This window comes from Rhipicephalus sanguineus, chromosome 10 (genome assembly GCF_013339695.2).
Source record: "Rhipicephalus sanguineus isolate Rsan-2018 chromosome 10, BIME_Rsan_1.4, whole genome shotgun sequence".
In the NCBI taxonomy this organism is placed as follows: domain Eukaryota; kingdom Metazoa; phylum Arthropoda; class Arachnida; order Ixodida; family Ixodidae; genus Rhipicephalus; species Rhipicephalus sanguineus.
Genome location: NC_051185.1, coordinates 110,001,642 through 110,029,123, shown reverse-complemented (window position 1 = coordinate 110,029,123; position 27,482 = coordinate 110,001,642). Strand labels below are relative to the sequence as shown.

General features: G+C 46.6%; 1 protein-coding gene across 1 annotated transcript in view; it reads left to right on the top strand.

Annotated features, from left to right (window-relative positions):
* LOC119406652 (protein TFG) overlaps positions 1–27,070 on the top strand; it is a 117,934-nt gene extending 90,864 nt beyond the window's left edge. Inside the window, exons 2-6 of the mRNA XM_037673384.2 lie at positions 6,609–6,796; positions 16,100–16,446; positions 16,539–16,622; positions 16,686–16,835; positions 26,919–27,070. Of these exons, the coding sequence (XP_037529312.2) occupies positions 6,771–6,796; positions 16,100–16,446; positions 16,539–16,622; positions 16,686–16,835; positions 26,919–26,932 (621 nt within the window). The 5' untranslated portion in view covers positions 6,609–6,770 and the 3' untranslated portion in view covers positions 26,933–27,070. The remainder of the gene's footprint in view (positions 1–6,608; positions 6,797–16,099; positions 16,447–16,538; positions 16,623–16,685; positions 16,836–26,918) is intronic.
* Positions 27,071–27,482: the final 412 nt, after the last annotated feature.

Genomic DNA, 27,482 nt, shown 5'->3' with positions numbered 1-27,482 from the left:
TACTATGCCTACAATTTTTTTCAATCAATGCTATAATGATGCATTAAAAATTCGTTCCGGCAAACCCTGTTGTCGCATATATTATTGCCTTTTGCGGCGCCAGTGCTCATTTTGATTGTTAACAATGGTTGCCAAGAAAAACGCGTTCTTTACATTTGACATGGCGCACGCGCATTAAGAAAGGAGCTGGCCATACCTCTACGGTCACAATTCGCCGTCGGCTGCAGTCTAGACCAGGGGTCTCAAACACGCAGCCCGCAGACCTCTCGCTGGCGAACAGCGGCCCGCACGTGACTCTCTTCATCGCATGCTTTTTTATTATTATTTTCTTAACAAGTGAGGTCATGAGCTACACAGGCATGACTTGTCTAAAGCATTTTCTTCTTGACAGAACCCCTGCGATCAACATGTGTTGATACATATCACCGTGAAACAAAACTCTATATTCCAGAATCGTCGTCCAGATTTTAGCCATTTTGGAGGTAGATATATGTTGTTGCAATCGCGGCGCCAAATCGCCTTCAGCAATGGCCCATGTATAAGATAGGGGAAAGTTATTTCAAATGGTAACGTTATCCATTTGAAACATTGGCCTTCTTTTGTGTTTGTTTTGTGCCTCATCCAGAGTCTATATCGACCAGATGGCGCCACCATAAGCCGTATTTACATGAAACATCAAACGCAAAATCTTGAGCTCTATTAGCAGAAAACGAAGTGTCATTGTAGCTTACCGCCTCACTGAAGCCGACAGTGAAGTCGATGTTCTTGATCCGCCTTTTCCCCCAAGGTAGTGGATAAAAGATGAGCGTATAGATCTTTTTAGGTGTAACTTTCCTGCTAGGGCATCTGATACGCACAGTCAGTTAGGAGCATTAAAGGTACGCTAACGAGAAATATGAAGTTGAGGTGGAATGAGCAGGGGCATTGAAGAATGCGTGCAGGTTGGGTGTGAAAAGATAAGTTATTAGTAGAGATAAGGCCATAAGCGAAGACCGAATATCTCTTACTCAATTTCTCTCGCCACAGGCTCAGTGCTGAAGCGATGTCGTCACGAATCTGCTCTAAGCGAATAAGAAAGCTCCATCACACGTCACCACGCGTGCAATTGACCGCTGCCTGGCAGTGGTGCAGTGAAGCCGTGGCTTTTATGATTGCCGCGATAGATGTGGTTGCAGACTTAGAACCTCGCAGTGAAAATCAAGCAGGATTGCATTGCAGGGAGTCTGCAATGATCCCCCGTGCTCTCGCGGGGGCGGCGGCGGCGGCGGCGCAGCTCTTTCTGCGCACAAAGCCCGGCTCCAACCGACGGAAAGCAAAGCGTCGTTTTCGTCGACGGCATGCGAGGTGTCCGATTGCCAAATACTTCTTATGTTCTCGCGTATTTAATTTTTAGTTTTTATTAATTGCGTTTGCCTTTTGGAGAACTCGAGCAGAGGCGCCATGCCATGAAGAGAGCCCCGGCAGAGCAGGGCCATGCAGGGCCACTCAATCCGCCCGTGGAATGCGGCACGCATCCTAAGAGCAGGAGGGAGGGTACCAGTGAGGAGAAATATACCATGAGATCAAGACCATCGAAGCCCCATAGTTCTCTGCGGGACAGCGGCAGAACACATGTGAAATCCGACGCAGAATTGCTGCGAGGCTCGCTCGTATAAACTACGTCCACATCGCTGGGGTCAGACTACACCTGGCTGCTGTTATTGCCACCGCGTTCACCGGCAGAAGCAAAATAACAAAACGAAACGAATGAGAAATATATCAAGATGAAATAGCTCTCGGCAAATCACGGCCGGACTGCGTTTGTGATCACTACGAGAAACGTGTAGGGGCGTTAGTACATGTATATATTCTTCAGTTTTTCGCAATTTTCTCGCTTGTTAAAGCTCAGTTCACAGTAATAATGGCACGAATGTGATCGTAATAGGATAATTTGCCATATTGAAGTTCTACTTCCTGTATCTCTTTGGTGCTATTGTGCACGAGGCCTACCACTGGAGACACGGGCGCTGCAGTCGACATGATACGACATCACGATCACGTGATGTCACCTTGCTTCACGGAACCTTGCTCCAAAGACGGAAAGCCGGTGGCCCTAGCGGGTTTTTTTCTTTGAGTTTCCCCCTTCAATCAGCCTCGTTACAACCAGTTCATGTGCACTGGCACCTACAAACAACAAGAGCTTGGAAAGCGTGATCACTGTTTTCGGTGATGCTGTGTGGCACAATTAGTGCACCACGCATGCAAAAAGAGCAGGTTGTAATTTCACATTTACGATTTTACTTAAAGGATAACGAAATCATGACGCATTGCTGATAAAGGTAGCTTACAACGGGCAATGAGCGAAGTCCTGCGCACGTGTTTGCAGCACGCACTTCCGAGAAGGCGACTTTGTCTGCAGACTAGGAACGCAAATGTTAATTTGGCGAGCGACAGTGAGTTCACACGTGACACCTCCCTCTTCACGTGAAGACGCCCACACCTCGAAGACTTGTAAAAAATTACTTCGGGGACGTTATTCCTCATAGTCAACCCCATCCTACGCACGCTGATCGGGGAAAATGTCGTGGGGAAGGCACCGGTATACACAGATAAAAATGAGGAGGGGCGACGCACTTTATTGGCAGAAAGCAGTCTGTGAACGAGTTTCTGATTTGAAAAAGACAAGAGAGAAACCTTGCAGGAAAGCCCATACTTAGTTCTTTCCATTTCGTTATTTCATCCCGACGTCTGCCCATGAAAGCTCACCGAAGCTTGGAGACTGACATGTCTGATGAGCTGGTAAAGAGCTGCTCGATCGCAACCCTTAAGCAACAAGAAGGTGGGCAGCGCTTTCCCTTTCCGATTTTCAGTACGGTTATTGGGTGTGAAAGAACCAAGGTGGTTCGGGCCGAGCCAGAAGAAAATGAACATTTCAAGCGAGAAGTTCCGTGGCGAAGCTCGAAGGAGGTTTGGAAGGTTCAACCTCCCACCGCCCCGATAATATTACATTTTGTATATGTATGTACATGCAAACACATACAAAAACATGCCAGATCACACATAAAGGGAAGTGAGAACTCCAGAAGAAAAGTTTTTGTCAACGACCCTGGATAGGTACGTTCATGTCATGGTTAAAATCATGCTTATATGGAAACGAGCTTCCACCGACCTTTTATCTTGTTGCTTTTCATGGGCTTGGATATGAGCAAAAAAAAAGGGGGGAGGGGGGGAGGGGGGAGAGAAAACGAGAGGCATTCCGAAGTCGTGGCGCAGAGACGTGCTAATACAAGGGCTGCAGAATATAGCGCAAGCCACCACCTCCTCGAGAACAATTTCAAGACAGAAGATACGCTGGACCAGACGAAAAAAGGCAGTGCTGCTTACGCAGACAAAGCGCCGACAAATTGAATGTCGGAAGCCACAGGCTTCCAGAAGATTGTGTTTCGTTTGTTGAAGGAAAGGAGCACCATTTAACTAGTCAAAGGAGTCTCTAGCCTCACGGGTGGTACCAGGGGAAAAGGCGAGAAAGGTCGCCCCTGTAGGGACGATCTTTCCACGAGGCGCTGGGCGTTAGCGCCCCGTTTGTGTCCTCAGGAAGTCCCCGAGCGCATGTCAGGCGGACTCGGCTCGGCGCCCCCTCCCAAGTCGCGCCGGGGGCACTTGTACCCCCCTGCCCCACCCTAGTTACGCCACTGCATGCCGGAACGCTGCTTCACATTGCCTCATGGTCCCCTTTAGCGGGAGATGGTTTGCCCCTCTCCTGCGCAACGCCGCAATGAGCGCCAGCGCATGCGCGTCCCCTCCCCCTCTCTCTCCTCTCCTTCGCTCCCCCCCCCCTCGCGCGCCTGATCGCGTTCCCCGCTCGCCCTGTGAGAATTAACGGCAAGGCTAGAGGAAAGACACGACGCACGTAGCTTTCCTCTTCGCATTCCATGACGTGAGGTCGGTAGCGTGCCCAACGAACGCCAACGGAACGCGATCGTGCAAGTGTTCCGGCTTCGCATCGCCTCATGGTCCCCTTTAGCGGGAGATGGCGTAATTTTTTGCGTATATCATATTGATAAAACGGGGCGGAGCATCAAGACAGTCTCATATGCAAAACATGATGTGCATGAGATGCAGGACATGATTTTATTGTTATGACCTGTCCTTTATGTTCACGTGCACTCACGCATGCAAATCTTTATATATCTGAAGCTACTGAAACGGCCACGAGAGCACCAAGTCTGTGTCGTGGAAATCATTACAGTGATGACATGCATAACATGGTTTTCATGTTCTGACCTGTCATTTATGTTCGTAACACTCATGTCAGTCCATCCCAATTTTGGCACGAGAGCCATGTCAAGTTAATGAAATGGCAGTGACATGTAGGTGGCTAGATAGCAGGGGTGTTGGCGGGGAGGGGCGGACTTGCGTATATATACATGCACACATACAAACACGCACGAACAAACATAAGGTGTGGTTTACCCCCCCTCCCCCCCTCCCCGCAAAAATTTTCTGGTTACACCCCTGCTAGATAGATAGATTTGACCGTGTCTGCCATGCCAACTTTCTTCAAAAGCTCAGACATATTCTAGGAGATGGACCAATCTTCCGCTGGATTAAGTGCTATTTAACTGACCGCCGCCAATTTGTCCAGTTAGGAGCCAGCACTTCTGAAGTTATGCCGGTGCTTTCTGGAGTACCTCAGGGTTCAGTTTTGGCTCCTATCCTGTTTCTTTTATTTATAAACGACATAACTTGTAGGGTTAATCTAAAATTAGGTTATTTGCAGATGACTGCGTCCTGTATAGAGAAATACAAAGCCAGCAAGATCAAATAAGTTTGAACAATGATTTCGCCTTGTTAGCACAATGGTGCGAGAGTTGGCAAATGGTCATCATTTTCGATAAAACAGTTGCAGTGATGGTAACAAAAAGAAATCCAAACTTACTTTTCCGTATAGCATCATCCTTAAAACAGTCACTCAGTACAAGTACTTGGGCGTCGTTATATCATCAGATCTCGGATGGTCGGCGCATGTAGATCACGTGACTGGCAAAGCGATGCGGAAACTAATGTTTTTAAAGCGAGCCTTGCGATACTCGACAAGAGAAGCCAAGCTCTTGGCCTATGCGATGATTATACGCCCTATCTTAGAATATGCGAGCGTGGCATGGTCCCCGTCTACCCAAAATTACATAGCCACTATTGAGGCTATCCAGCGCAAAGCCGCGCATTTTATCTGTAACCGATATAGGCGCAGCTACTTGCCTACGCAAATGTTGACAGAGATTGGCCTTCACGCGCTAGCCAGTTGTGAGATTCTATCCCGACTCAAATTTATGTACCTAATCCTACACAACAAACTCAAAGTAGACCTGAACGCCTACATTTCATTCAACACTTCCAGAGAAATCCGTCACAAGCATCACCTTACACCCCAAGAATACCTACGCGCCAACAATGCTTTTAGTTTTTCATTTTTCCCGCGGGCAGTGCGAGAGTGGAATGCTTTACCCGAGACTGTGGTTGCGCAGCCCACTGTCAACAAATTTCTTGAACTTGCTGGCCAAACCGTTCTGTCAGCTACATGATAGCGACGCTATCAGGATTGTACTGATCATTGTCCTCCTTTCCAGTATATTTTAAATTTGTGATCTAAGGTGGAAGTCGGTACCAACTTTGTATGTTGCGTCCTTGCCTTTTTCTTCCTTTTTCGTGTTATTTTTTTTTCAGTGTGTGCACATGTGACTCAGACATGTGCACTCTTTAATAATGTAGGTCCATTATCGTTATCATTTTGTACCATGATTTTTTTGTAATCCTACCTATACAATTGTATAATTATATGAATATATAATGTTTGCTAGACACTTTTCAACCCACTCCTGTAAAAATTCCTGACGGGATTGACAGTATTGCTAAATAAATAAATAAAAATAAATACGAGGGTTGATCCAGAAAGAAGGTTCCCATCAATGTTACAAATAGACAACATTGTTTATTCTCAAAGCCACATACATCGTTGGAAAGAAGGCACTCATAATCACCATCTTTTTCTACGTATTTTTGTAGACAGTGCTCCAATTTCAGTATCCCAATGTCGTAGAACTCCGCCGCCAACCCGTTGAGGAAGCGTTTCACCTCTTCTTTGACTTCATCGTCACTTCGGAAGCGTTGGCCACTCAAGTGTTCCCTTAACTTGGGGAACAAGTGATAACCGAGGTTCGGACTGCACGATGGGTGGGGCATGGCAGGCCACCCAAAGTCCACAGGTGAAGTCCCTTTGGCATGCAAAAAGCGAATGATGAACGAATCTCGCACTTGGCGGGAGCAACAATGGGCACCTCTACCTTGGACGGCTGCTGAGCTGGGATAGAGTGGCGCAGAAAGTAATGGAGAGTGGGGGAACAGCCGCACACAGCGGTGTTGACGGACTTCGCCTCGCACCTTCCCGTGCGGCTTGAGCTCCTTGGGAACCTTATTTCTAGATCGACCCTCGTAGATAGACACTGGCATGGCTGTGAGGCTCGTTCTGTTGAGCTTATCTCAGTAAGGGTCACGATAATGTCATGTGCTTGAATTTGTCAATTACTGGGGCCTGTATATGCTATATGTGGGTGTGGGAAATTTACATGCAGGTAACATTGGGGTACAGTATGCTCAAAGGCGAACTCGACGAGTTAGGGATGATTCCAATTATGCATGCAAGCTCTACGAAGACGGAAGAAAAGCAGAAAAGAAAGGAGAGTTGACTGAGGAAGAAAAAAATGAGCTGAATCATGCAAAAGCCCGACTGAGGCATGATATACTTCATGTACATCAAGATGTAAGTGTTCCTGTCATTTTTTGTTGCTTCAGTTGAAACTACATTTCCTCTCATTTGTTGTAGTGCTAGTTTATACCCCTAAATGAGCACATCTGCTTTGTTCACATGGGCACGTCTTTTGCACTAAGCAGCGTAGTCAATCTGTCATACTAATGGCTCCAGTAAACAAAAGTGTGAAACAGGTTGAAAAGCCACTGACGTAACAATTTCATCACAGTGGGACTTGTCTGTTACATTTTAGGCCGACTTTGCTGTGACATGGCAGTTTCATGACTTTGTATGAGAGCCCCGTTAAAGGTTTACTGACGCAAAGCTTTGAAGGCGAACTTGTGGGATAGAGTTTGTGGGGGCACACGTACATCATCTACAAAATACAAACGGTACATATAGCCTGACACATATTTAAAAACAATTTTGATGTGTGCGGCGCGCAACTTCACGTGAAATGGAGCACTTTGCAACTTTGACATCAACTTGCTTAGAATGTAAACAACCAACAACTAGCTGCATTATAAGTTCATGCTGCCTGCTGTGCTCCTCGTGTGTGCTCTCTTCTGCAGTTGTCAACACGGTGCACGCGATGCCATGTGCGCGTCGCCTGGCGTGTGTGTTGATGTTTTGTGTGCTCACAGGCCCGGCTCCAACCAACTGCGCTGGGTCCCGCCGTTGTCGGTGTTCTGTGAAACCGAAACTGTGTCTGGGCGCTGTAAAAACGTCTCCAAATAATTGACTGTCGAGCACTCGAGCAAATGAGCTCTAGGTTTCCCGCTGTCATAAGTGGGTCGTTAGCTACCTATTGCAACCGAAAAAAACAAGACGAGAGATTTTTGTGCCAGTACTTTTTAACTTCATGTTTCTTTTCTTTTTTTCTGGTAGCTGGTATCAGCCCATTCTCTAAAGGGCCCCTAAACCACCCAAAGGTCGAAATTTAGTTGTGGTGTAGCAGTTGTACACGAGTCCACAACGAATACGTAGCCGTGAGAATTTTTCGAAACGATGCTTAATAGCGGAGTTACACATGTTTGATGATTGAAACACGGCGATTGCCCGTTTCGCTCTTTCCTTCACTACCCTCCGTTCATCGGCTGCTCTCCCAAAGCGACTTTGCCCTACTTGCTAAGTGCCCCTCGCAATCTCACGTGACATACGTCATCGCCAGTGCTCTCTTCGAAACAGCGTCCACATCCGGTTGCCGTGACTTCAACTGCGTGCTTCTCAGCTACCCGCTGTCGTTGCCGTGCCGATCCGTGCTTCCATGAATCGCGCCGTGTGTTAGTACACCAGCGATTGGGCACTTGCATTAAGGGCTGCAGTTGCAAATTCACAAGCGCGCACACGCAGGCAACACGACAAAGAACAGCAAGGAGCACGGGCAGCTATTTGTAGACTAACCGGAAGTCGTAGGTTCTTGTTAGATCAATCGCAGCAGGGTCATTCCACGCAAACGACCCAGCCATTTGGGCGACCATCTCAAATGTGCTCGAAAAAAAATATAGCAGCTCCACTACTGTGAAACCTCAGGAAGTGTGTCGCACAGGCACCCAGTGATTTCCGTTTGTAGAATTCCCACTGCTCAGTTTACCAAAGCGTAAATGATGCCAATGTTTGAGGTAAGCATGTAAGGTTTCCCCAGCACGAGTAGAATCTTGTTTGGCAGATTCACAAACTCGGTGTGCTTCACGTGAGCTACCTTTGGCTCCGCTTTGACTTCCTGCTTGTTATGGCAGTTAAAATACGCTTCGTCTGCAGCGAGCTCCATCAGGTTGTTTCCGCCATCAGATGAAGTCATGTAGCAACGTAGGGCCGACACATGGGGAGAGGCATTCACTCGCTCGGTGAGGCGGTGGCGCCCTCTTTTGCACCCCTCCGAAGTCAGCCTCATGGTTTTGAAACGTTTTAGCAATTTTAGGTGTATTAATGCGATTACTTCTTGGCTATTTCTGTTAATTATATTATTTTAGACCTTGTTCGTTCATTTTAAGCCGGGTTTGAACATTGTTAGCCTGTTGCAACCAGCCTTCGCAGTCACCAGGGGCTCCGACAGAAGAGGCTGGAGGAAGGCAAACTTGACAGAGGTTCCATTACATTCTTTACATGGCGAGAAAATCCCTCCGAAAATTAGCGCGGTGGCTCATTATAAAGGGTATCCTCTCCCCAGCTCCCTAGATGGGGGAATTTCTCCAAGTTGAGACGGTCCAATCACGTTACACACAGCACTAGTGAGGTAACCGCCCACACCCACCCAGGTCAACGTCCTCAACTGGGACTGTGGCCACCGCACTCTGCACCTGTGGCACCAAGGGGGTCCTTCCTCGCCATGTGAAGGCCATAGGGTGATAGGTCTCACGCTCGGACAACCGGGCGCATCAAAAAGTCCGCCGCTCCGAAGTACCTCACCGCTCAATTAGCGGGACTGGTTGTAATTCGCGCTGACACCGCTGTCTCTTCAAGGCAGATTTGACGACAGGAAATTATTATGGTCGTCTCGTCGCACCCTGATGTGTCGGACTGCATGGCGCCTCACTTCCCGTCTCGGGAGGACAATTCAAGTACCTGAACGGCTGTCAGCAGGCAAGCAGCCCTTCGGTACCCCGTTCGAAGAACAGGGGACGCCGCTTCCTCTTCGGTGCAGGTGTCGATCGCAACAAGCCTTGTTATGGCCTGTATTGAGCACTTTACTGTGAGCGGGATCACGCCACATGAGATGGATGGGGTGACAAGACGGGCCCTAAAATGCTCTGCACTTAAAAAAAATCGTGCTGATTTCTTGCATTGAAAACAGTAGGCATGTGCAAGTAGTAAATTTTAAGTTCGAAGCAAATTCGAGGCGAATAGTGATTTAATTGAATAATTGCGAAACAAATTCGAATAGCTTATATAGCATATTATAAAGAAAAAGGAGCGTATTTGTTATGACCCAACTAATGTGCACAGTATCTTTTTTTTAACTGAAAGAAGGCACATGCCAGTGATTCCACTCTTGCGCCAAATGCGCCAAAGTGCGCCAAATTGGATTTACTGCGGCATCCTGATAAAAGCGACTTAAATTGCGCCAAACTGCGCCAGAGCCTCGGGGTTGACTGTGTCGATCGCCCGCAGTCGCTCTGCCAGTGTGTCAAAATATGTCAAGCATGATCTTGAGGCCACCAAAGTTACAACCACGGACCAAAGATTATTCAGCAAACGAAACAGTGCTTGCACGTGTGTCCTGATTAAGTAAGCCATGACGCCATCCATGGTGCCAAAGCAGCTTCTGTTACGCAAGTTGGATCGACAGCAAAGCGTGATCTCCGCAGAGCCTCGTGACTTCTAGGCCAATTGGTGACGATCACGTGTGGCGGCGATTCATCGGCTCACATCGTCTGTTCCAGAAACGCTACCCGTAGCTCATTTCAAGTGGCGCATGACATGTAATTAAGGCAATGTTCACTAGTAACTACACGTGTGATGCTAAAATGTCTGTAACTTCTGTTTCTGGACATTTCGGAACGAAATCGGGGAAACCTAGCAATACATATATAGAACAAAATGGAATTTTGCATCCATAGAACAGCAACGCGAACGGTGGGAACACGCTGACACTTCTCAAATACTTCCTCCATGAATCTCCACCCAGAAGAGGTTTTTCGTAGTTACTTCCACCAGCACGTCCATGTATGTATCTATCGCGCTTGCCGTAAAAGAAAAAAAAGTTCCATTCCTTTCGACACGGTGAGTGGGACCGTCCATATATGAATCTTTTGCTTGCTTTTTTTAAACTGTGATCTCATAATAAAGGCTTGTCTCCTGGTCGGAGCAGCTGCTATTTCATCTTAATATGCGCAGCTGTCTGTAACGGGTCCGGCGCTGGCTGTCGGCCCTGGTATCGGAAGGCCCAGCTTGAGTTAGATCCAGCGGCGTTCGCAGAAACTGCGCCTTTCATCGCCTAGCGATGATGTCACCATGCGTCGCCTAGCAACGCGTTGGAGGAATGAGAAGATGAGAAGAGAAAGAGGTTGAGAATAAGTAAATAAAACAAAATAAAATTTCTTAGTGAGACGGTAATCCGAACCCGGGTATCCACTGTCCGAAAGCCAGCTTCGTAACCACTCGGCTATCCAGGAACGCTAACGGAACAAGCATTCATGGGAACCACATTATTGCGTTGCTGTGGGCGAGAGAATGTGAAAAAAGATCAAAAGAGTAAAAGAAAAATAAAAACACAAAAAGAAACACAGAGAAAGAGAGAGAGAAACAAACAGAAAGAGAGATAAACCTGTGAGGGTGAGAAGGAGGGGATAAGGTGAAGCAATGCATAGCAAGGGATGGGAAAGGGAAGTGTGTGTGAGGGTGAGGAAAAGGAGGAGCGACACCAGCTCCACTGTTTCCCGAGTCTTCATTCCACTAATGCGTAGCTGCCCTAACTTTTTTCTCGTTGAGATTTGCAACCAATCGATATATATATATATATCTAGCCATTCATAACAGGCCTACAATAATTATTCTGATCTCTGAATGTAAATGCAACTTGCTTCTCCAGTGTACTCCAGAATGTGAAATTACCTGTGCCAGGGTGCTCCCAGATGCAAAATTACCTGCTCCAAAGTGCTCCATAATGGAAATTCTTGCTGCTCCAAAGTGCTCCAAAATGAAAATTTTGCTGCTCCAAAAATTGCTCGAAATCAAAAGTTCTCGGTAGCATCACTGCACATGCAAATGTCATTCTTTTTGGTTTAAAGGGAAGTGGGACCAACTTTCAATAGTAGTAGGATTTGACTTTCGGTAGAACGCAAGTGATAACCAGTAAAATATCTTACGGCTTAAAATTTACTATACTTAGAGCATATAGGCTGGCATATCAAGCCTTTAAACTTAAAAAATGGTGAATTGATGTGAGGGCAATATGTTCATTTAACTTTGAAGTGGGGCTTCGCGGCAGTGCGGATTTCCCCTGGTCAGGTGTATTCACGGTATAGACCTTATGCAAAATCTGCTGCCATCTAGTGGCCGCCGTGCGCATTTCCACCATGTTGAAGGCTAAGCGCACTCCGCATGTGCACACACGGAGCGTACGTGTCGACGTGTGGCGGTTGATAGGAACGGCAATGCCAACATATTTTCGTGTGCCGTGTTGCACAGATTGAAGGAATAGGGGTGCTGAAAAAAGGTTTAAAGGAAAACTAACCTCCATGTTATTAGATTTCCTCGCGGCCGACGAGAAGCGGCAGATCGTTCCGTTGCTCCGGCTACTGCTAACGACTAACGCCGTGTTTACGTTCGCCGTACTGAAAGATGCGGTATGTGATAGCATCGGCACTCATCAGAGTACACTTTTTCGTGTCATGCCGGAACAAGACAGCTTTTGCGCCGTGTGCTTGCAGGCACAGACAAACCGCAGTGTCGAGTACGAGCTTCAAAGCTGCACCGCGGCTACCCACGCATGCCTGCGCTTCTGTTGACATTACTTTGTTTATTGCATTGCGATAACAATTACATCTTATAGAGGTCGGTCGAGTGCGTCATTTATTCTCAGCGAACGGACCGATTGTGCTGGAGCGTGTTGTTTGTAGTTGGTTTTGATTGTGGAGTCTAACAAGGTAGCATTTGGTGGGATGCTTTGCGTGCGTATTGCTTCAGCATGCGTATTTTTCAAGCATTTCATGTGCTATCACTACCAAATTCAGAGGGGCGGCCCGGAAGCCTGACCGCCCCCCAACCGCTTATTTTTTTTTAAACTTATACCCCAAGAAGAGCACATATCAGGCTCTCCCAGAAGGTGATGCCCCTTCGAAAAAATCCTGTATCCACCCCTGTGTGCTATGAAATGTTAACAGATGCTTGTGTGTGGCACTTTTCGTATGAAATTGAAAAAAATGCTGTTCCGGTAAATGTGTTACACTCGACCGTGGGTGCGCTACCGTTGGTTACACTCTGAGGTGTTTTGCAAGCGTTCAGTCGGCGACGCAGAACACCTTGCGGAAACAGGTTGAAATTGTAAAGCGCCAGTAGGCCCTGAAAGTGATGATGTGGACGCGAATATTCTTGGCGTATTGTGTTATTTATGAGCACATGTCTGCTTTAAAGTGGGTCCACAGCACTTTCTTACCGTCATCGCTGTGCCTAGCCGTGTCACGTGCCAAAGCCTCCTCCCAACCATTCTACACTACACGCATGGTATTCAGATAGCTAACAACGCTTTATTCGTTACACTGAAAACAGACACAAAATTTGTAACCTAGAGCAAAGCTTCATTCTCAACGACGGCACGCCTACATGTGACTCGGTGACAAACTTGCACCTTCTTCTCATTGTGAGGCAGTTCTTTACACGTAATAACCGTCAACACAATAACCAGGAAATGCCGGTAACCTGTACATGCCGTCACACTCGTCTGACGTTTTTATGCCCCGGTTGCCCACTGTCGAAGCAGATACAAGCAAGAAGTTACAGCAGCGACAGCAATGCGATTCAGACAGAAGCCTCCAACATGGCACCAAATCGGTAGCTTCGTGAAACCTCCGACAGATGGCAGCAATTTTGCATAAGGTCTATAGCATCCCTCCACTGCAGTGAAACCATCTTCACATGGGTTACATGCAGTTTATGTCTGTTCGTTCATTTCAAATACTTCAAAATTTTGAATAATTTAATTTCATGTTGAAGCAAATACTGTGATATTCATATGAATATTCGATGTGAATATTCGAGGAAAAACCACAAATTTGACAAAATCATCATTTTGGTCCATATTGAGACGCAATTTGCACCATGTGGTGCTCCAATAAAAAATCAGCTTTATAGCTCAATCGAAAGCAAATAAATAGGTCTTCTAGTACAGCAAGTTTTGACATTACAATATTTGTTTTAACCCTTTATGGGGCATAATGTTGTGAACAACACACGCCACCTATTGAGGGTGGCATTGTTGTTTCTATCAGCTTCTTATAATATGTACAAAATTTGAGCTCTCAGTCATGCCCTATGAGCATATCTGAAAAAGTGGGCATATGTGTCCCACTGACCACTGAAAGACAGTCGTTTCAGAAAAAAAGTACTTTTATTTTTTTTATGCAAACTTGCTCCTGCCCTATAAACCACAAAGGGCAGAGCCAGAAACACCCACTCTCTATCACAAAAAAAGCTCAACTAAGTATCCATTGTACATCCACTTGCTAACGGCACCTGAGCAGCAGATGTGGGTACTGGGCATGCCTGCAACAGTCTAATTTTTGTCCGTGGAGGAAGAGACTTCCCTGCGTGAAGCAGAACGAAAATTGGATACTGCAATCAGTTGCACACAATGTTATATCACTGAAAGGTTGTCAACTTTCATAATGAAGGGGAAAGGGGGCAGCGCTAGAACAAATTCAAGGACGAGATGAAGACAGGACATGCGCTGTACTCACAACTGCGCACGTCCAGCGCATGTCCTGTCTTCATCTCGTCCTTGTATTCGTTCTAGCGCTGCCTGTTTTTCTCTTTATTATGAACCCAAACCAACTCGCCCACCTATCTGTGATTGTCAACTTTGCATTTCTCAAATTTTTGAGCAAACTGTACGAGTAGGAACGAACAAAACCACTATAATAGCACATTTAGGAACTCGTGAATATGAAATAAACTTTTCAAGCATACCGCTCATGCTGAATCGAGTGGAGAGCACGCGAAAATCTGATGAAAAAAGGATACAGTGCGTGCAAGCGGAATGGTTTGTTTGGAACATGGGTATGTGCTGGCACTTTGCGAATACCATGAAAACAACTACCAAAACCGCTTTCTAGAACATCCACGCAGTCGCACTAAAAGTCTGAAAACAATCACTTCAGTGGTTTTGATAAAAAAAATTAGAACATGGCAAAGAAAAAAGTGGGACATATGAGTCCCACTGCGCCATAAAGGGTTAATGAAGAAAATAATCTTTGAAGTTCCCCATGGACGGCAATGGAGAACTTCAACGAGGAAGCAGCTCTATGACCAGATGGGAAGGTAGACGTCAATGGGGAACTCCAAAAATTAATTTCTTCCTTAAAACGAAAATTGTAATGATAAAACTTGCCCTATAAGAACTATTTATTTGCTTTCGATTGAGGTATAAAGCTGATTTTTGATTGGAGCACCACATGGTGCAAATTTCGTCTCAATGTGGATCAAAGTGATGATGTTTTTCAAATTTGTGGTTTTTCCTCGGAGACTTAACATCAGTGGTCTGAAAATATTTTTAACAGGAACTATGCCTTCTGTAGAGTAAGTATTTATTACTCAGACATTCATACATAGCGCAATATTGTAAGGGAGAAAATGCCAACATGGAACATTTTGACAAATTTTCTGGAGGTGTATATGGCAGAAAAATTGCAGTAATATTATTGAGCTTTGAACACCTGGGACAAACGCCTTTGCTTAATATCAAACCAAATTTGGTATTGAAACAACAAACAATACTTCCAGAATAATTTTTCTGACAAACTTCACTTAGACGACGTTCTGTGTAATTCGGAAAGCTCCCACATCACCAAAAATTTTTTCTCTCATAGCATTTCACAGTTTTTAATGTAATAAATCAGCATGATTTCTTAACACGAAAGTGTTTTATGCCGGGGTCCACCAAGACTTTCATGACTTATTTCCATCACGGAAGTACGTCAGCAAAATGAATGCCATCAGATGGCAAAGAAAAAAGACTACAAGAAAAAGTCCAGTTGACAGGAGTCGAACTCATGGCCTCTCGGTCCGCGACGATGGCAAGCGGGCGTGTAGCCCACTGAGCTACCACCGAACACACGGAGGCTAGATGAGCGCACCTTTTATCTTTCACTTTCCTCTCACAGTAATCTTGGATGCTCCGAGCGTAGGCCCAGCTAGGCGTACGCTCGGAGTCACGAGTGAATTCGGGCTGTTGCGATGCGCTCGCGAAGTCTTAGCTTTGTTGGCAATGTTCTTAGAGAACAAAGCATGGCTGTGTAAGGTTGTTTGTTTTGTACTTAATGAAGAGGATACGATGTCTTTCGAGCGTGCAAGCTGAGGTGCCGTATGTGGGCGGAGCCTGCGCGCTGATTGCTCGTTCGCCCAATGTGTCCTGAATCGTAGTACGCCGCATGCGGCGTCGCACGTCGGTTTGGACGCCGAATCGCACCATGTGTCTAGCGCTTTAGCCGACATGCCCAACTCGTGTCATGCACCCAGCTACTTGGTTGATAAAAACGTTTCAGTCAGCGTCTTAGCACTGATGCCTTGCTGACTGCATACCATAACATCCATTCTCACATTGTGTGGGATCTGCTCGAATATTTGTGTTTCAGAAATTACAGCGATGTATTTCTGCAGGACGCGAACTTCCTCAACAACAACCAGGCCAACAATGCTGTTGCCAACGACGCTAATGGCAACAACGCAGCCAATCCGGCCAACGATGGCCCCAACAACAACAACGATGGCTGAAGGCACGCACTCCCAAACACGTCATCAGCGTACCGATGTTGAAGCGAGCACGTTTCCTCAGCTCGATTTGAGCGGCAAACTGATCATAAAGGCGCAGCTAGGCGACGACATCCGCCGCATTCCGATCCACAACGAAGACATTACGTACGACGAGCTGATTCTCATGATGCAGCGTGTGTTCCGAGGCAAGCTTTCCAGCAACGACGAGGTCACGGTGAAGTACAAGGATGAAGGTGAGTTGAAAGCGTGTCGTCTTCACTTCTCGTCGATGGGCGTGTCTTGCCTGAGCGTGCCAATATTGGCTTTCGGCTGTGACCTTTTGCAGATGGTGACCTGATTACCATTTTTGACAGCTCTGACCTGTCTTTCGCGATCCAGTGCAGCCGGATACTGAAGCTAACGATATTCGGTTGGTACACTCAACGTTTGGTTGCTTGGTGAGTCATTTGAAAGGTTTCTCTGGTCATCGCAGTGAACCACCAACCAGTTCCATTGGAACCGGACGAAATTAAGCACATCAGGAAGGAACTGCAGGAAATTAGGAACGTTGTAAACCGCCTGCTGGACAGATTCGAGCCCCGTCACTTTGTGACCAACAGCTCGGAGCCGGAGGACAGTGCGGGTGAGAGGTCTGCCCAAATGCGCTCGTTCATCATATACCGTCGCAAGAGTTAGCTAAGACTGGGGTTTTGCGGCGCATGACCCTTGGAAACTCCCTCGCTTTTTAAAATTACGTCATGTCAAATTTAAGTAAAAGGTGGCAAACGATATACCTTAAACTCCCGTTAAGATGAACTATACTGAACTAGAATATGCTTTAGTGCTTTAGAGAGAGGCGGCACGACCAGCAGGCCGCGCCGCCTCTCTCTCGGCGGTCCGAAACGCCACGGACCGCCGCTAGGATATTTCGTGGCGCCACTGCGCCTTTTCCTAGGCGCGGCGGGGGAGAGGTTCTTTGCAGTACGTTCCACATGGGTTTCCCTTGCGCATGCGTGGCCATCGCCTAGCAACGGAGACACGCGCCTTGCGAGCGCGGCCAGGTGTTCTCTGGCGCGGCCGAGCACAGGCATGTCGGGCGTGTGGTAGTGCGGTAGTACGGTTGCTAGAATATACTGAGCGTAGGGGTAGTGCCGCTGCTGCGACTACGCTCAGCACTTGTTGAGAGCAGATTACGTGCCACTTTTCCTGCGGCGCGGGTCACTGTGGAGCCTGCAGTGGCGACAGCACCTGAAGAAGATGTAAGGCACCTGCGGGACTTGTTAGTAGCGACTGACATTTGCGTGCGGTAGATATTGCCGTACTTATGGCGTTTACCGTACGGAGAAGCTAAGATGCCCCAATGAAATGGCCTGTACTGAAGTACAATAAAAACTCAGGGTCCCTTATGCATTTTCCTGAGAAGACTGGTAGGTGAAAGCCATCAAGATGATGTTCTAGATGAATTACCAACCCGTTCGAACGCTCACGTTAATAGGCCTAGTTGCTGCATAACTTCGCAGGTAACAACTTCAGCACAAACGAGGACGAATTACAAAGAGATGAGACGAGCCCTGGCGCAGTGCGTGTATTCCGTCCTATTAGCGCTGAAGTTATCACCTTCAAAATGTACTGAAGTAACATCTGTATTGGATGGAATGGAGTAGCACAAGCACAGACCCTTAATACTTTCATGAAGCTAGATGCATGGGTCGTGGGCCGCTGCGGATGCCTGCGTGCAGCGCATATAATCGCCCATTGTAGCAGCTGCACGCCCAATACTTCTTTCAAATGTGCCCGCGTGGGAGCCTTCGTCCCTTTTTCCTATTCTGCTAAGCTTGATTTCGGCTGTTGTAGAGCGACATTTTTAGTTGGGTCCTCATAACCGTCGGCGTGCGGCGTCTGCTAGCGCGCGCTGCCCATATTTGCCAAGGCCAGGCGTTTGCGTGAGGCGGGTGCCAGTAAAGTCGAAAGAACAGGGAAAAATCTAGGGACTTTAGGTGCCAGCGCGCGCTGCCCATGGTTGCCAGGCGTGGCCACGCATGCGCAAAGGAGACCCATGTGGAACGTACTGCAAAGAACCTCTCCCGCGCGGCGGAGCGGCCGCGCGGCACGCACGAGACTAAAAAGCCACCAAAACATCGCCCAATGTTAGCCGTGAAAGCACATTTCATGGTGGCCACCCTGTGCCACCAAGCAAAACTAGCGTCTCTGTGTACCCAGAAATTCCCTAGGGAAGTCGCCAAGTGAGGTGAAACTTGAGGCACTCGAGAACGTGCGTTGCGTTAAAATTTCTGTGTATGTCCTGCTTTATGTTACCTCGCGAGTGTTCGCTTGAATTGATACAGATTGTTAAGACTATCAGAAGCGCTAAGAAATCCATCATCTGCGCATTTATTATTTGACCTGAAATGTAGCAGCTGGCGTTTGAAGACATCCGTAGCGGCTCGTCGCAGTTGTGCAGCAGGTTCACTATGCGATGATGCTTCAGGTCGCCTTGGTATCTTGTAATAATCTCTTTAGGTATAATTAAGTTTCTCCATGACACTATTCCAAGAAGTGGCTTGGTCTGTTCTCTAATGAAGAGGGTTGCTTTTGATTCATTTGCGTGGCAGGTAGAAGAATTGAAGAAACCTTTGCTATGCACTTGCTCAATTATTAGATGTTTTGGTGCTCGTACGGTGACTGGAGATTGCGTGGGCACCTATTTTGTAATTAAAGAAGACAAAGAATCAGATAACGTATGTGGCAGTTACGATTTCCCCTGCTGGTGGGCTTCGCTGCACAACGAATCGTCGATACTGTAATGTACAGTACATGCTTTGTGGCATAACACAGCTGCAATGCCATAAAGCTGACTATAGTGAATCTGTCATATTGTAGCACGTATATATAATGTAAATATATGGCGCATTGAATCCAAGGGGCAGTGCAAGCATGGCGTAAACAAGCAGGGTACGAGTCTAAATATGGGCGGCGTGCGCAGCACAGATTTTTTGCTCTCCACAATGAAGGAATTGCTTTGTAAGTTTTACCGCTTCACAGGGGTGTGATGCGACGAAAACTAAATGCCACGCTGTGAAGCTTGCTACCTGTGGCTGCAATTAGTTGCCGGAAAGAGTATCGCCAGGTTGCTTCAGTGGCGCAAAAGAGCAAAAGTGTCCTCTGGTCCGACACGTTTCACACGAGCAGGTTGACGAAAAATAAGTAATAGGAAAACTTAACGGCTTCATAGCAGGTTTAGAACGAACAATTGGTGATAGTCCGAGACGCATGAATATTTATTGATATATACTGAGTATGTGCAGCACAGTGAAACGAAGACAAGAGAAGAAACATAAACGACATAGACTGGCTATGTCGTTTATGTGTCTTCTCTTGTCTTCGTTTCATTGCGCTGCACATACTCAGTATATATCAAGACATGTACCAACTAGCCCATCAACGGATCCTTCTAGAATGAATATTTAAGCTTCAGACAGGCATTTTATGCATTTTTAATTACGGGTGCATCGAACTATTTAGCGATGCCCTTTGATTCCAATGTACGCGAGTTTTGCTCTTTATACACTTAGCCGACAGTGTGCATTCGTAATATATTGGTCGGTTCAGCGAAGCATTATGTGGTGAGGAGCATTGATTTTCCTGGTGTAAACAAATACTTTTTTTATTTTATGAAATTTAGGAGATGTTGGTGCTTCTGTATAGCACCAGCTACTCCTTTTCACTGATGATAGGATATGTGAAAAGCACAGCAATAAAAAAACTTTCATAAAGAACAGCTAGGCAGAGTTCATATAAGTCCGTATAAAAAATAAAAGGTTATTCACAATGGTGTTTCATATATCTGCTTGATACCACACGCATATGCCATGGGAGCCATGCATGCATATGCTATGGGAGCCATGCATGCATATGCGACATATATCGGTTGAGGATGGCCTAGATCCATCACCACGATGTGTTCGGTAGGCACCGGGAACTCCGCTGATCTAATGAGAAAATAAGCAATCTGCATCGCTTCGCCTCCTAGTACACACATGCTGTGCTCCAAGTAGGGAGGCTGGCTTGGGCGTGACGCTCGTTCGCGTGGTGGCTTGATTGCCACAAGCATTTGTTTAAAGCAAGCAATAATATTGATTATTCGGTGACTATCACGGAATACTGGAGCTAAACGTTTTTCCAAGGTACCTTTTGGGAAAAGCTGGCTTTTCTGGAACCTCAAAACGAGGCCCAAACAGCAGCTCATATGAATATATAGCATGCTAGCTGTTCCAATCATGTCTCAAACTTCTTCGTCCAAAAAGAACCAGCTTTGTAAACTAATGCGCTTGATACGCCAGCAAGGTTAACACAAAAATGAAACCTAATTGCACTGTGCGGCTATGCCTGCACTCGCAGAGTGCATAATTGATCTCATTGAGCTGAAACAAAACTGATTCCCCCTCCTTGCGAACTGCGTGCCCCTTAGTCAAAAAGTGGCCCTTCCCAAAGAAAGCAGCAAGTATGCACCTTTATTCGTGCATCCCTTAAATCAAGCCACCTGCATTTTCATAGTTAAATCGCATGATCAACGTCTCGCACGAACGTAGAGCCACGGGACTACGCTAGGTACATCTCGCTTGGAATTTCCTAGGGACAGCGCCAAAAAGTGGTCTGGCAACGCGGGCATGTTTTGGTGGCCTTTTAATCGCTCCCGCGCGGCACGTGTCACTTAGCACAGTAGTTCGTTACAGCGCGGCTGCCCGGATCTTGCAAAATGCTTTGTCGGCAGCTACAATTTGATTACTTTACCAGTACCGGAGTGTCCTGTTGCATTTTCTCGCACGGACCATAGTGGAGCAGCTGTCTGTATCTTGTCGGGTAACCCACTCAAACAGAGACACGACCTCACGTTAAATATTCAAAACTGTGAATCAGTTTGGTTGGAATTTTATGTAATCTAACTTTTTGAACATCGATAACAGAAATTTCATGTTTGGTTGCCTTTACCGATCACTTTCTTCCTCAGGTTCAGATTGCTGATAGTCAGTCTATGTCGTTTATGTGTCTTCTCCTGTCTTCGTCTCATTGTGCTGCACATACTCAGTACATATCAATAAATATATTGATGCTTCTCAGACTGTCCCTCGAGACAATTGGTCGTTCTAAAGCTGCTGTGAAGCCGTGTCCCATTACTTATTTTTCATCAACCTGCTCGTGTGAAACGTATACGTATCGGACCAGACAATACTTTGCGCCACTGAAAGCAACCTGGCGATACATCTTTCCGGCAACTAATTGCAGCCACAGGTAGTAAGCTTCACAGCGTGGCATTTAGTTTTCGTCGCATTACACCCCTGTGTAGCGGTAAAACTTAAAAAGCAAATCCTTCATTGTGGAGCGCAAAGAAATTTGTGCTGCTCACGCCGCCCGTATTTTGACTCGTACCCTGCTTGTTTACGCCATGCTTGCACTGCCCCTTGAATTCAATGCACTGTATATTTACATTATATATACGTGCTACAAGATGACAGATTCACTATAGCCAGCTTTATGGCATTGCAGCTGTGTTATGCCGCAAAGCATGTACTGTGCATCGACGATTCGTTGTGCAGCGAAGCCCACTAGCAGGGAAATCGTAACTGCCACATACGTTACCTGATGCTTTGTCTTCTTTAATTACAAAAAAGGCGCCCACGCAGTCTCCAGTCACCGTACGAGCACCCCACGTCTAATAAATGCGCAAGTGCATAGCAAATTAAAGTTTCTTCAATTCTTCTACCTGCCACGCAAACGAATTAGCAGCAAACCTCTACATTAGAGAACAGACCAAGCCACTTCTTGAAATAGCTTGGAATAGTGTCATGGAGAAACTTAATTATGCCAACAGAGATTATTACAAGATACCAATGAATCAGGTGGCCTGAAGCGTTATATCGCATAGTGAACTTGCTGCACAACTGCGACGAGGCGCCGCTAAGGATGTCTACTTCAAACGCCAGCTGCTACATTTCAGGTCAAATAAATGCGCAGATGATGGATTTCTTAGCGCTGCTGATAGTCTTAACAATCTGTATAAATTCAAGCGAACACTCGCGAGGTAACATAAAGCAGGGCATACACAGACATTTTAACGCAACGTACGCTCTCGAGTGCCTCAAGTTTCACCTCACTTGACGACCGTCGGACTCATCGGATTCGAAGGGGATCGCGAAATAATTCGATATAACAAACCAAAAATACGCCTGTAAGCTTTAATATTCACACGTCTCGGACAGTCTCATGAGATGACTGATTCCTTTAGGTTGCTTCGAACGCGTAAATGTTTTATCAACCACTTTGCGGCAGCGAACCCTTCTCGGCCACGAAGGGCTAGAGCTTCACAGCGTGACGTTTAGTTTTCTTCGCATAACGCCACTGTGCAGCGGTGAAGCTTAACAAGGCAAATCCCTCATTCTGGAGCGCACTGAGTTGACAGCAGAGTCGATGACGTCGTAATTGAGGCTGCTGGTAGTCACTCAGTCACTTCTAAGCGAACACTCGCGAGGTAACACAACAAAGCATGACACAGATACACAAAATCTTTAAAGCAGACACGCCATCAAGTGCCTCTAACTTCAAGTTTCAACTTGGCCCTCGTTGCTCTCGTCAACTTGACTAGGGAATTTCTGGGTACACCAAGGCGCTAGTTTTGCTCGGCAGCACAAGGTAGCCAACATGAAACATGCTTACACCGCTAACATTGGGCGATGTTTAGGTGGCTTTTTAGTCTCGTGCCTTTTGCACCCCACTGACGACGCAGTGGGATAAAAAAAATTCTTTCATCTAATACTAATGTAATATAATAATATCTGGGGTTTAACGTCCCAAAACCACTATATGATTATGAGAGACGCCGTAGGGGAGGGCTCCGGAAATTTCGACCACCTGGGGTTCTTTAACGTGCACCTAAATCTAAGTACACGGGCCTCAAACATTTTCGCCTCCATCGAAAATGCAGCCGCCGCGGCCGGGATTCGATCCCACGACTTTCGAGTCAGCAGTCGAGCGCCATAACCACTAGACCACCGTGGTGGGGCCCAATACTAATGTGTAGCCCATATATTCATTACTATACTTTCAGTGTCCTGTAATTTATTCTAGTCTGATTTAGCCTGTTTGTTTTGTAAAACTTTATATCGTTTTGAAGGGGCAATTCGGTCGCCGCAAGCTCGGGGTTGTTGCTGGTTTCGAAAACTAGGGTGCCCTATCGAAAACCCTTCGCATTCGCCCTCTGACGGCTGCAGGAACCGGAAATACACGGATGGATGGATGGATGGATGGATGGATGCTATGAGTGTCCCCTTTATAACGGGGCGGTGACATGTCTGCCACCAGGCTCGAAGGAGAAAAAAAAGAAAGAAAAAAAACTTCCTTGTTTCATGTTGTCCTAATGCCTTATCTACATTGATTAAATCTATGTTATTATACCAAAAAATATAAATTCACGGTCCATCTCTCTGCCTCTTAAGGCAGAATGACCTTTTTTTTCCCCAATTATTTATTTTTGTACTTTATCTCTACTTTTCTGCCACCAATACTCTAACCGTCTCTTACTTATTTCTATCGCGGACGTGTTCAGCTTTCCATTGTTGTCCCTAAAACCCAAGGCTTCATGTAGACTCGTGCCCACACGTATACCTGGCTGAATATCGCCACATTCAATCAGTACATGTTCCATCGTTTCCTTAGTTCCCCCGCAGCATGTACATTGTTCTTCTTCGTTACTGAATCTCGCTTTATAACTACGCGTTCTAAGGCAGCCCGACCTTGCTTCAAACAGTAAAGCGCTTCCCCTTGAATTATCATAAAACCTTTCCCTCCTTATTTCGTTTTTTCCTTTTCGGTAGTGAGGGGGTCCGCTCTATGTACGGCTGATGCAGAAGCCTAGCTCCGGTCCAAGCCGCAAATAGTCGTACCGTGTCAACGTCCCCTTCCCGTAGCGCGCGTCATCGCAGCTACGACGGGTTCGGGCGAATAAGGCAACAGGCTAGAACAACAAACAACACTTTATTGCTACGTTAGCAATAACGCGTAAATGTCGCGTAGAGGGATAGTCCGCTCTCGTAGAAAACAAAAGGGTAACGCTTACACCTTCGGTCGATGATCGGCTCGCGGGTCTCGGGGCGGTGAGATGTTCCTTCGTAGGTCAGCAGGGCACGAGAGACCGTCTGCTTGTCTGCCCGGTTGTTTTATTCACCTCCCGTGTCCCTCCCCACCGCGAGGGTTGATTCCCTCGCAGGGCGAGTTCCCTTTCCCGCGAGCCGGGATGCGAGGATTAGCGCGAGGAGTAGCGGGAAAGAAGGGGTTGTCCGGAAAGGGCGACTGTGCTCCTCTCCTAGTGGTTCCTTCGCTCCCGCTGTCAGTTCCCGATCGCGCCTGCCTTAAGGAAAGGAAATGGGCGCGCGTGCTCTCCCACAGTAGTTACTCAGAGCCGGCTTCTTTTCCATCGCTGTCATCCAATAAGCCCTCTCCGCCTCTCTGACCTTCCGCTTAATGCTCCTTGTTGCCATATCGCCCGCACTGCCAGCCGTATATTTACTGGTGAGCCTCCTAGTTCTTTTTCTCCACTGCGTGTCAACGCTTTTTCTATACAAATACCTGAAAACCTTCTCTGCCCATCTACTCTCCTTCATATTCCTTAGCCTTTCTTTGAACCTTATTTTGCTCTGAGCCTCCCTCGCCTCAAGACCTGCCCATCCCATATCGCCCTTTACAGCCTCATTTGTCGTCTTCCCGTGAGCACCCAACGCGAGGCGTCCCACAGTCCTTTGATTTATATCCATTCCCGATTGCACCTCTGCCCTCATGCACACCACTGAGTTCCCAAAAGTAAGCCCCGGAACCATTACACCTTTCCACAGACCTCGAAGCACCTCGTACCTATTGTATCCCCACAATGCTCTGTGCTTCATTATTGCAGCATTCCTCTTTCCTTTTGCTGCTGAGGCCCTTTCCTGTACCTCCATGTACCTGTCACCCTCATTTATCCATACTCCGAGGTACTTGTATTCGCTCACCCTCGGTATTTCTTGGCCCTGTATTGACACCGCCTGATCACAAGGGTCATTGAATACCATCAATCCACATTTTGTTACACTAAATCCTAGTCCTAGAGCTTCCCCTTCCCTTCCGCATATATCCGCCAGCTGCTGTATATCCTCTCGACTGTCAGCAAATAAGACAATATCGTCAGCATAAAATAATCCTGGAAGCTTCTGCTCAATCATCACGCCGCCCTGTTTGTGTGACAGATTAAAGCCAAAGTTGCTACCTTCTAGCGCTTTTTCCATATTCACCATGTACAGCATGAATAACAGCGGGGACAAAGGACATCCCTGTCTCAGCACCTTGCTAATCTCAACGTTCTCTTTGCTACTCATTCTTTCCCATTCTATGCAAACTGTATTTTCTCGGTATATCTCCCTCAAAAGCTGTATACAGTCGTCGCCTATGCCCATTCCTTTCAATATATCCCACAAAATTTCCTGATTAACGTTGTCGTACGCCCCAGTGATGTCTATAAAAGCCATGTACAAGGGCCTATTTTCTATTTTAGATATTTCTATACACTGAGTGAGAACAAACAGGTTATCGTCTAACCGCCTGTCGACTCGTTCAAAGCATAGAAGACCTCAACAATTGAGGTCTTCTATGCTTTCCCTGGCCGAATTGTCTGTTCGATTCATTTGGTTGTGTTTAACATATAAACGAGCCCCTCGGAAAAAATTCCCCTTCGTTAATACTTCGACTAAAAGAGCTCTGTCGGTGAAGTAGTCTTGACGAAGCTGCTGGGATGGCGGTTGTCTAAATCTCTTATGATCAGCATATAAAGCGCACCTGTGCGGACAATGTATGCACCTAGTGGCTCGCAGGCATGACTTAAGACCCAGCGCAACGCCTCCGAGATTTGCTAGTGAACTGCCGACAGCCAAAACCTCTGCCCGGCCTGAGAGGTCATACCGAGGAGCTGCACATTCTATTTCATGCGCTGTTTCCAGCGAGCAACAATGGCAACTTGTTTTCTTTTTTTGTGTGTGTGGATGCTTGGATTACGTTTGTTGATAGAACATCCCCATAATCATATCTCATGCCTCATAACCATTTGATGGCTTTGGCATGTAAAACCCTGGAAGTTATGAGCCACATAAGTATACCTGTTTTTGCGCAAGTAAATAATGAGGGAAGGGGTCACGGGGAGTGACCCACTGCAATTCACATAAGTGTGAGCCGTGCCTGAATAAGATTCAGATTCTGGGTAGAAGGGGGGCCACCGCAGCTCGAGAATTGTTTGAGGCATTTCATATAAAAGCACGAGGTTCCATATGTATCATCATTGGCTCTCTCACAGGCAGTGAGCAAGTTCATAGATCACAGGTTGTGATTAGGGTGGTATGCGCTCGATGTGTGCTTAGCTTGCTGCGCATGTCTGTGCCTATATATTTCGTTGCACTATTTCTTGAATAAATAGTCGAAAGTTTGCGCTCCCCTTGACTCCTTCCCTCATTATTTCCTTGCACAAAAACAGCTATACTTTTGTGGCTTGTGCTTGAACATGAACGGACTGGCCCAGCAACGTGTACTTCTAAATTATTATTGATACAACAGAAATGTCCCTCTTGTATGTACTTTTGGGCAAGTTGCTCAGTTGTGTTTTGGCAGAGCTATTAACTTGTTGACCGAAATTTGTCTGGTGTCTCTGGTCCAGGGTCACCACGGTGACCGAGGAGCCGAGCTGGCAGATGCAGTGCTACCCGGTGCAGCCTACACCGAAAAGCAGGCTACCTATGTCAACACAGAAGGGCGCGCCCAGCAAACACTGCCAGCCGTCCCACCTCCCGGTTTAGCTCGTGAGGATTGGAAGGTGAGATCACGTACTCTGTTTCATGCTTAGTAGTCTCATTGTACGAAGGCTACAGAGACTTCTCTCGCTGCTTGCACAAATTATAGTGTGTCCTGCACAAAGCAAAGATATTATAGTTTGCGTCGTGTCATGAAAAGTCATCTTCGTTTCGGCATGTCGCTTTGTCGAGACATACATTGTTCCACAACTTCTCATCACTTCAAATCTCCGTCTTCTTCCTTAGGAAGCTTGGGCGAGTTTGCAAGATGTGATAAAATAACTGCACAGTACTGGAGGATGAGGACATATGAAAGGATCAGATTTAAGCATTAGCCGCAGAGCTCATTTTTAAGTTCTCATCTTGCACTACCTTGCCTTGAATGCGAGTGTGAGCCCGTTCTTTTGGACGCCTCTATTGTTTTTAGACAT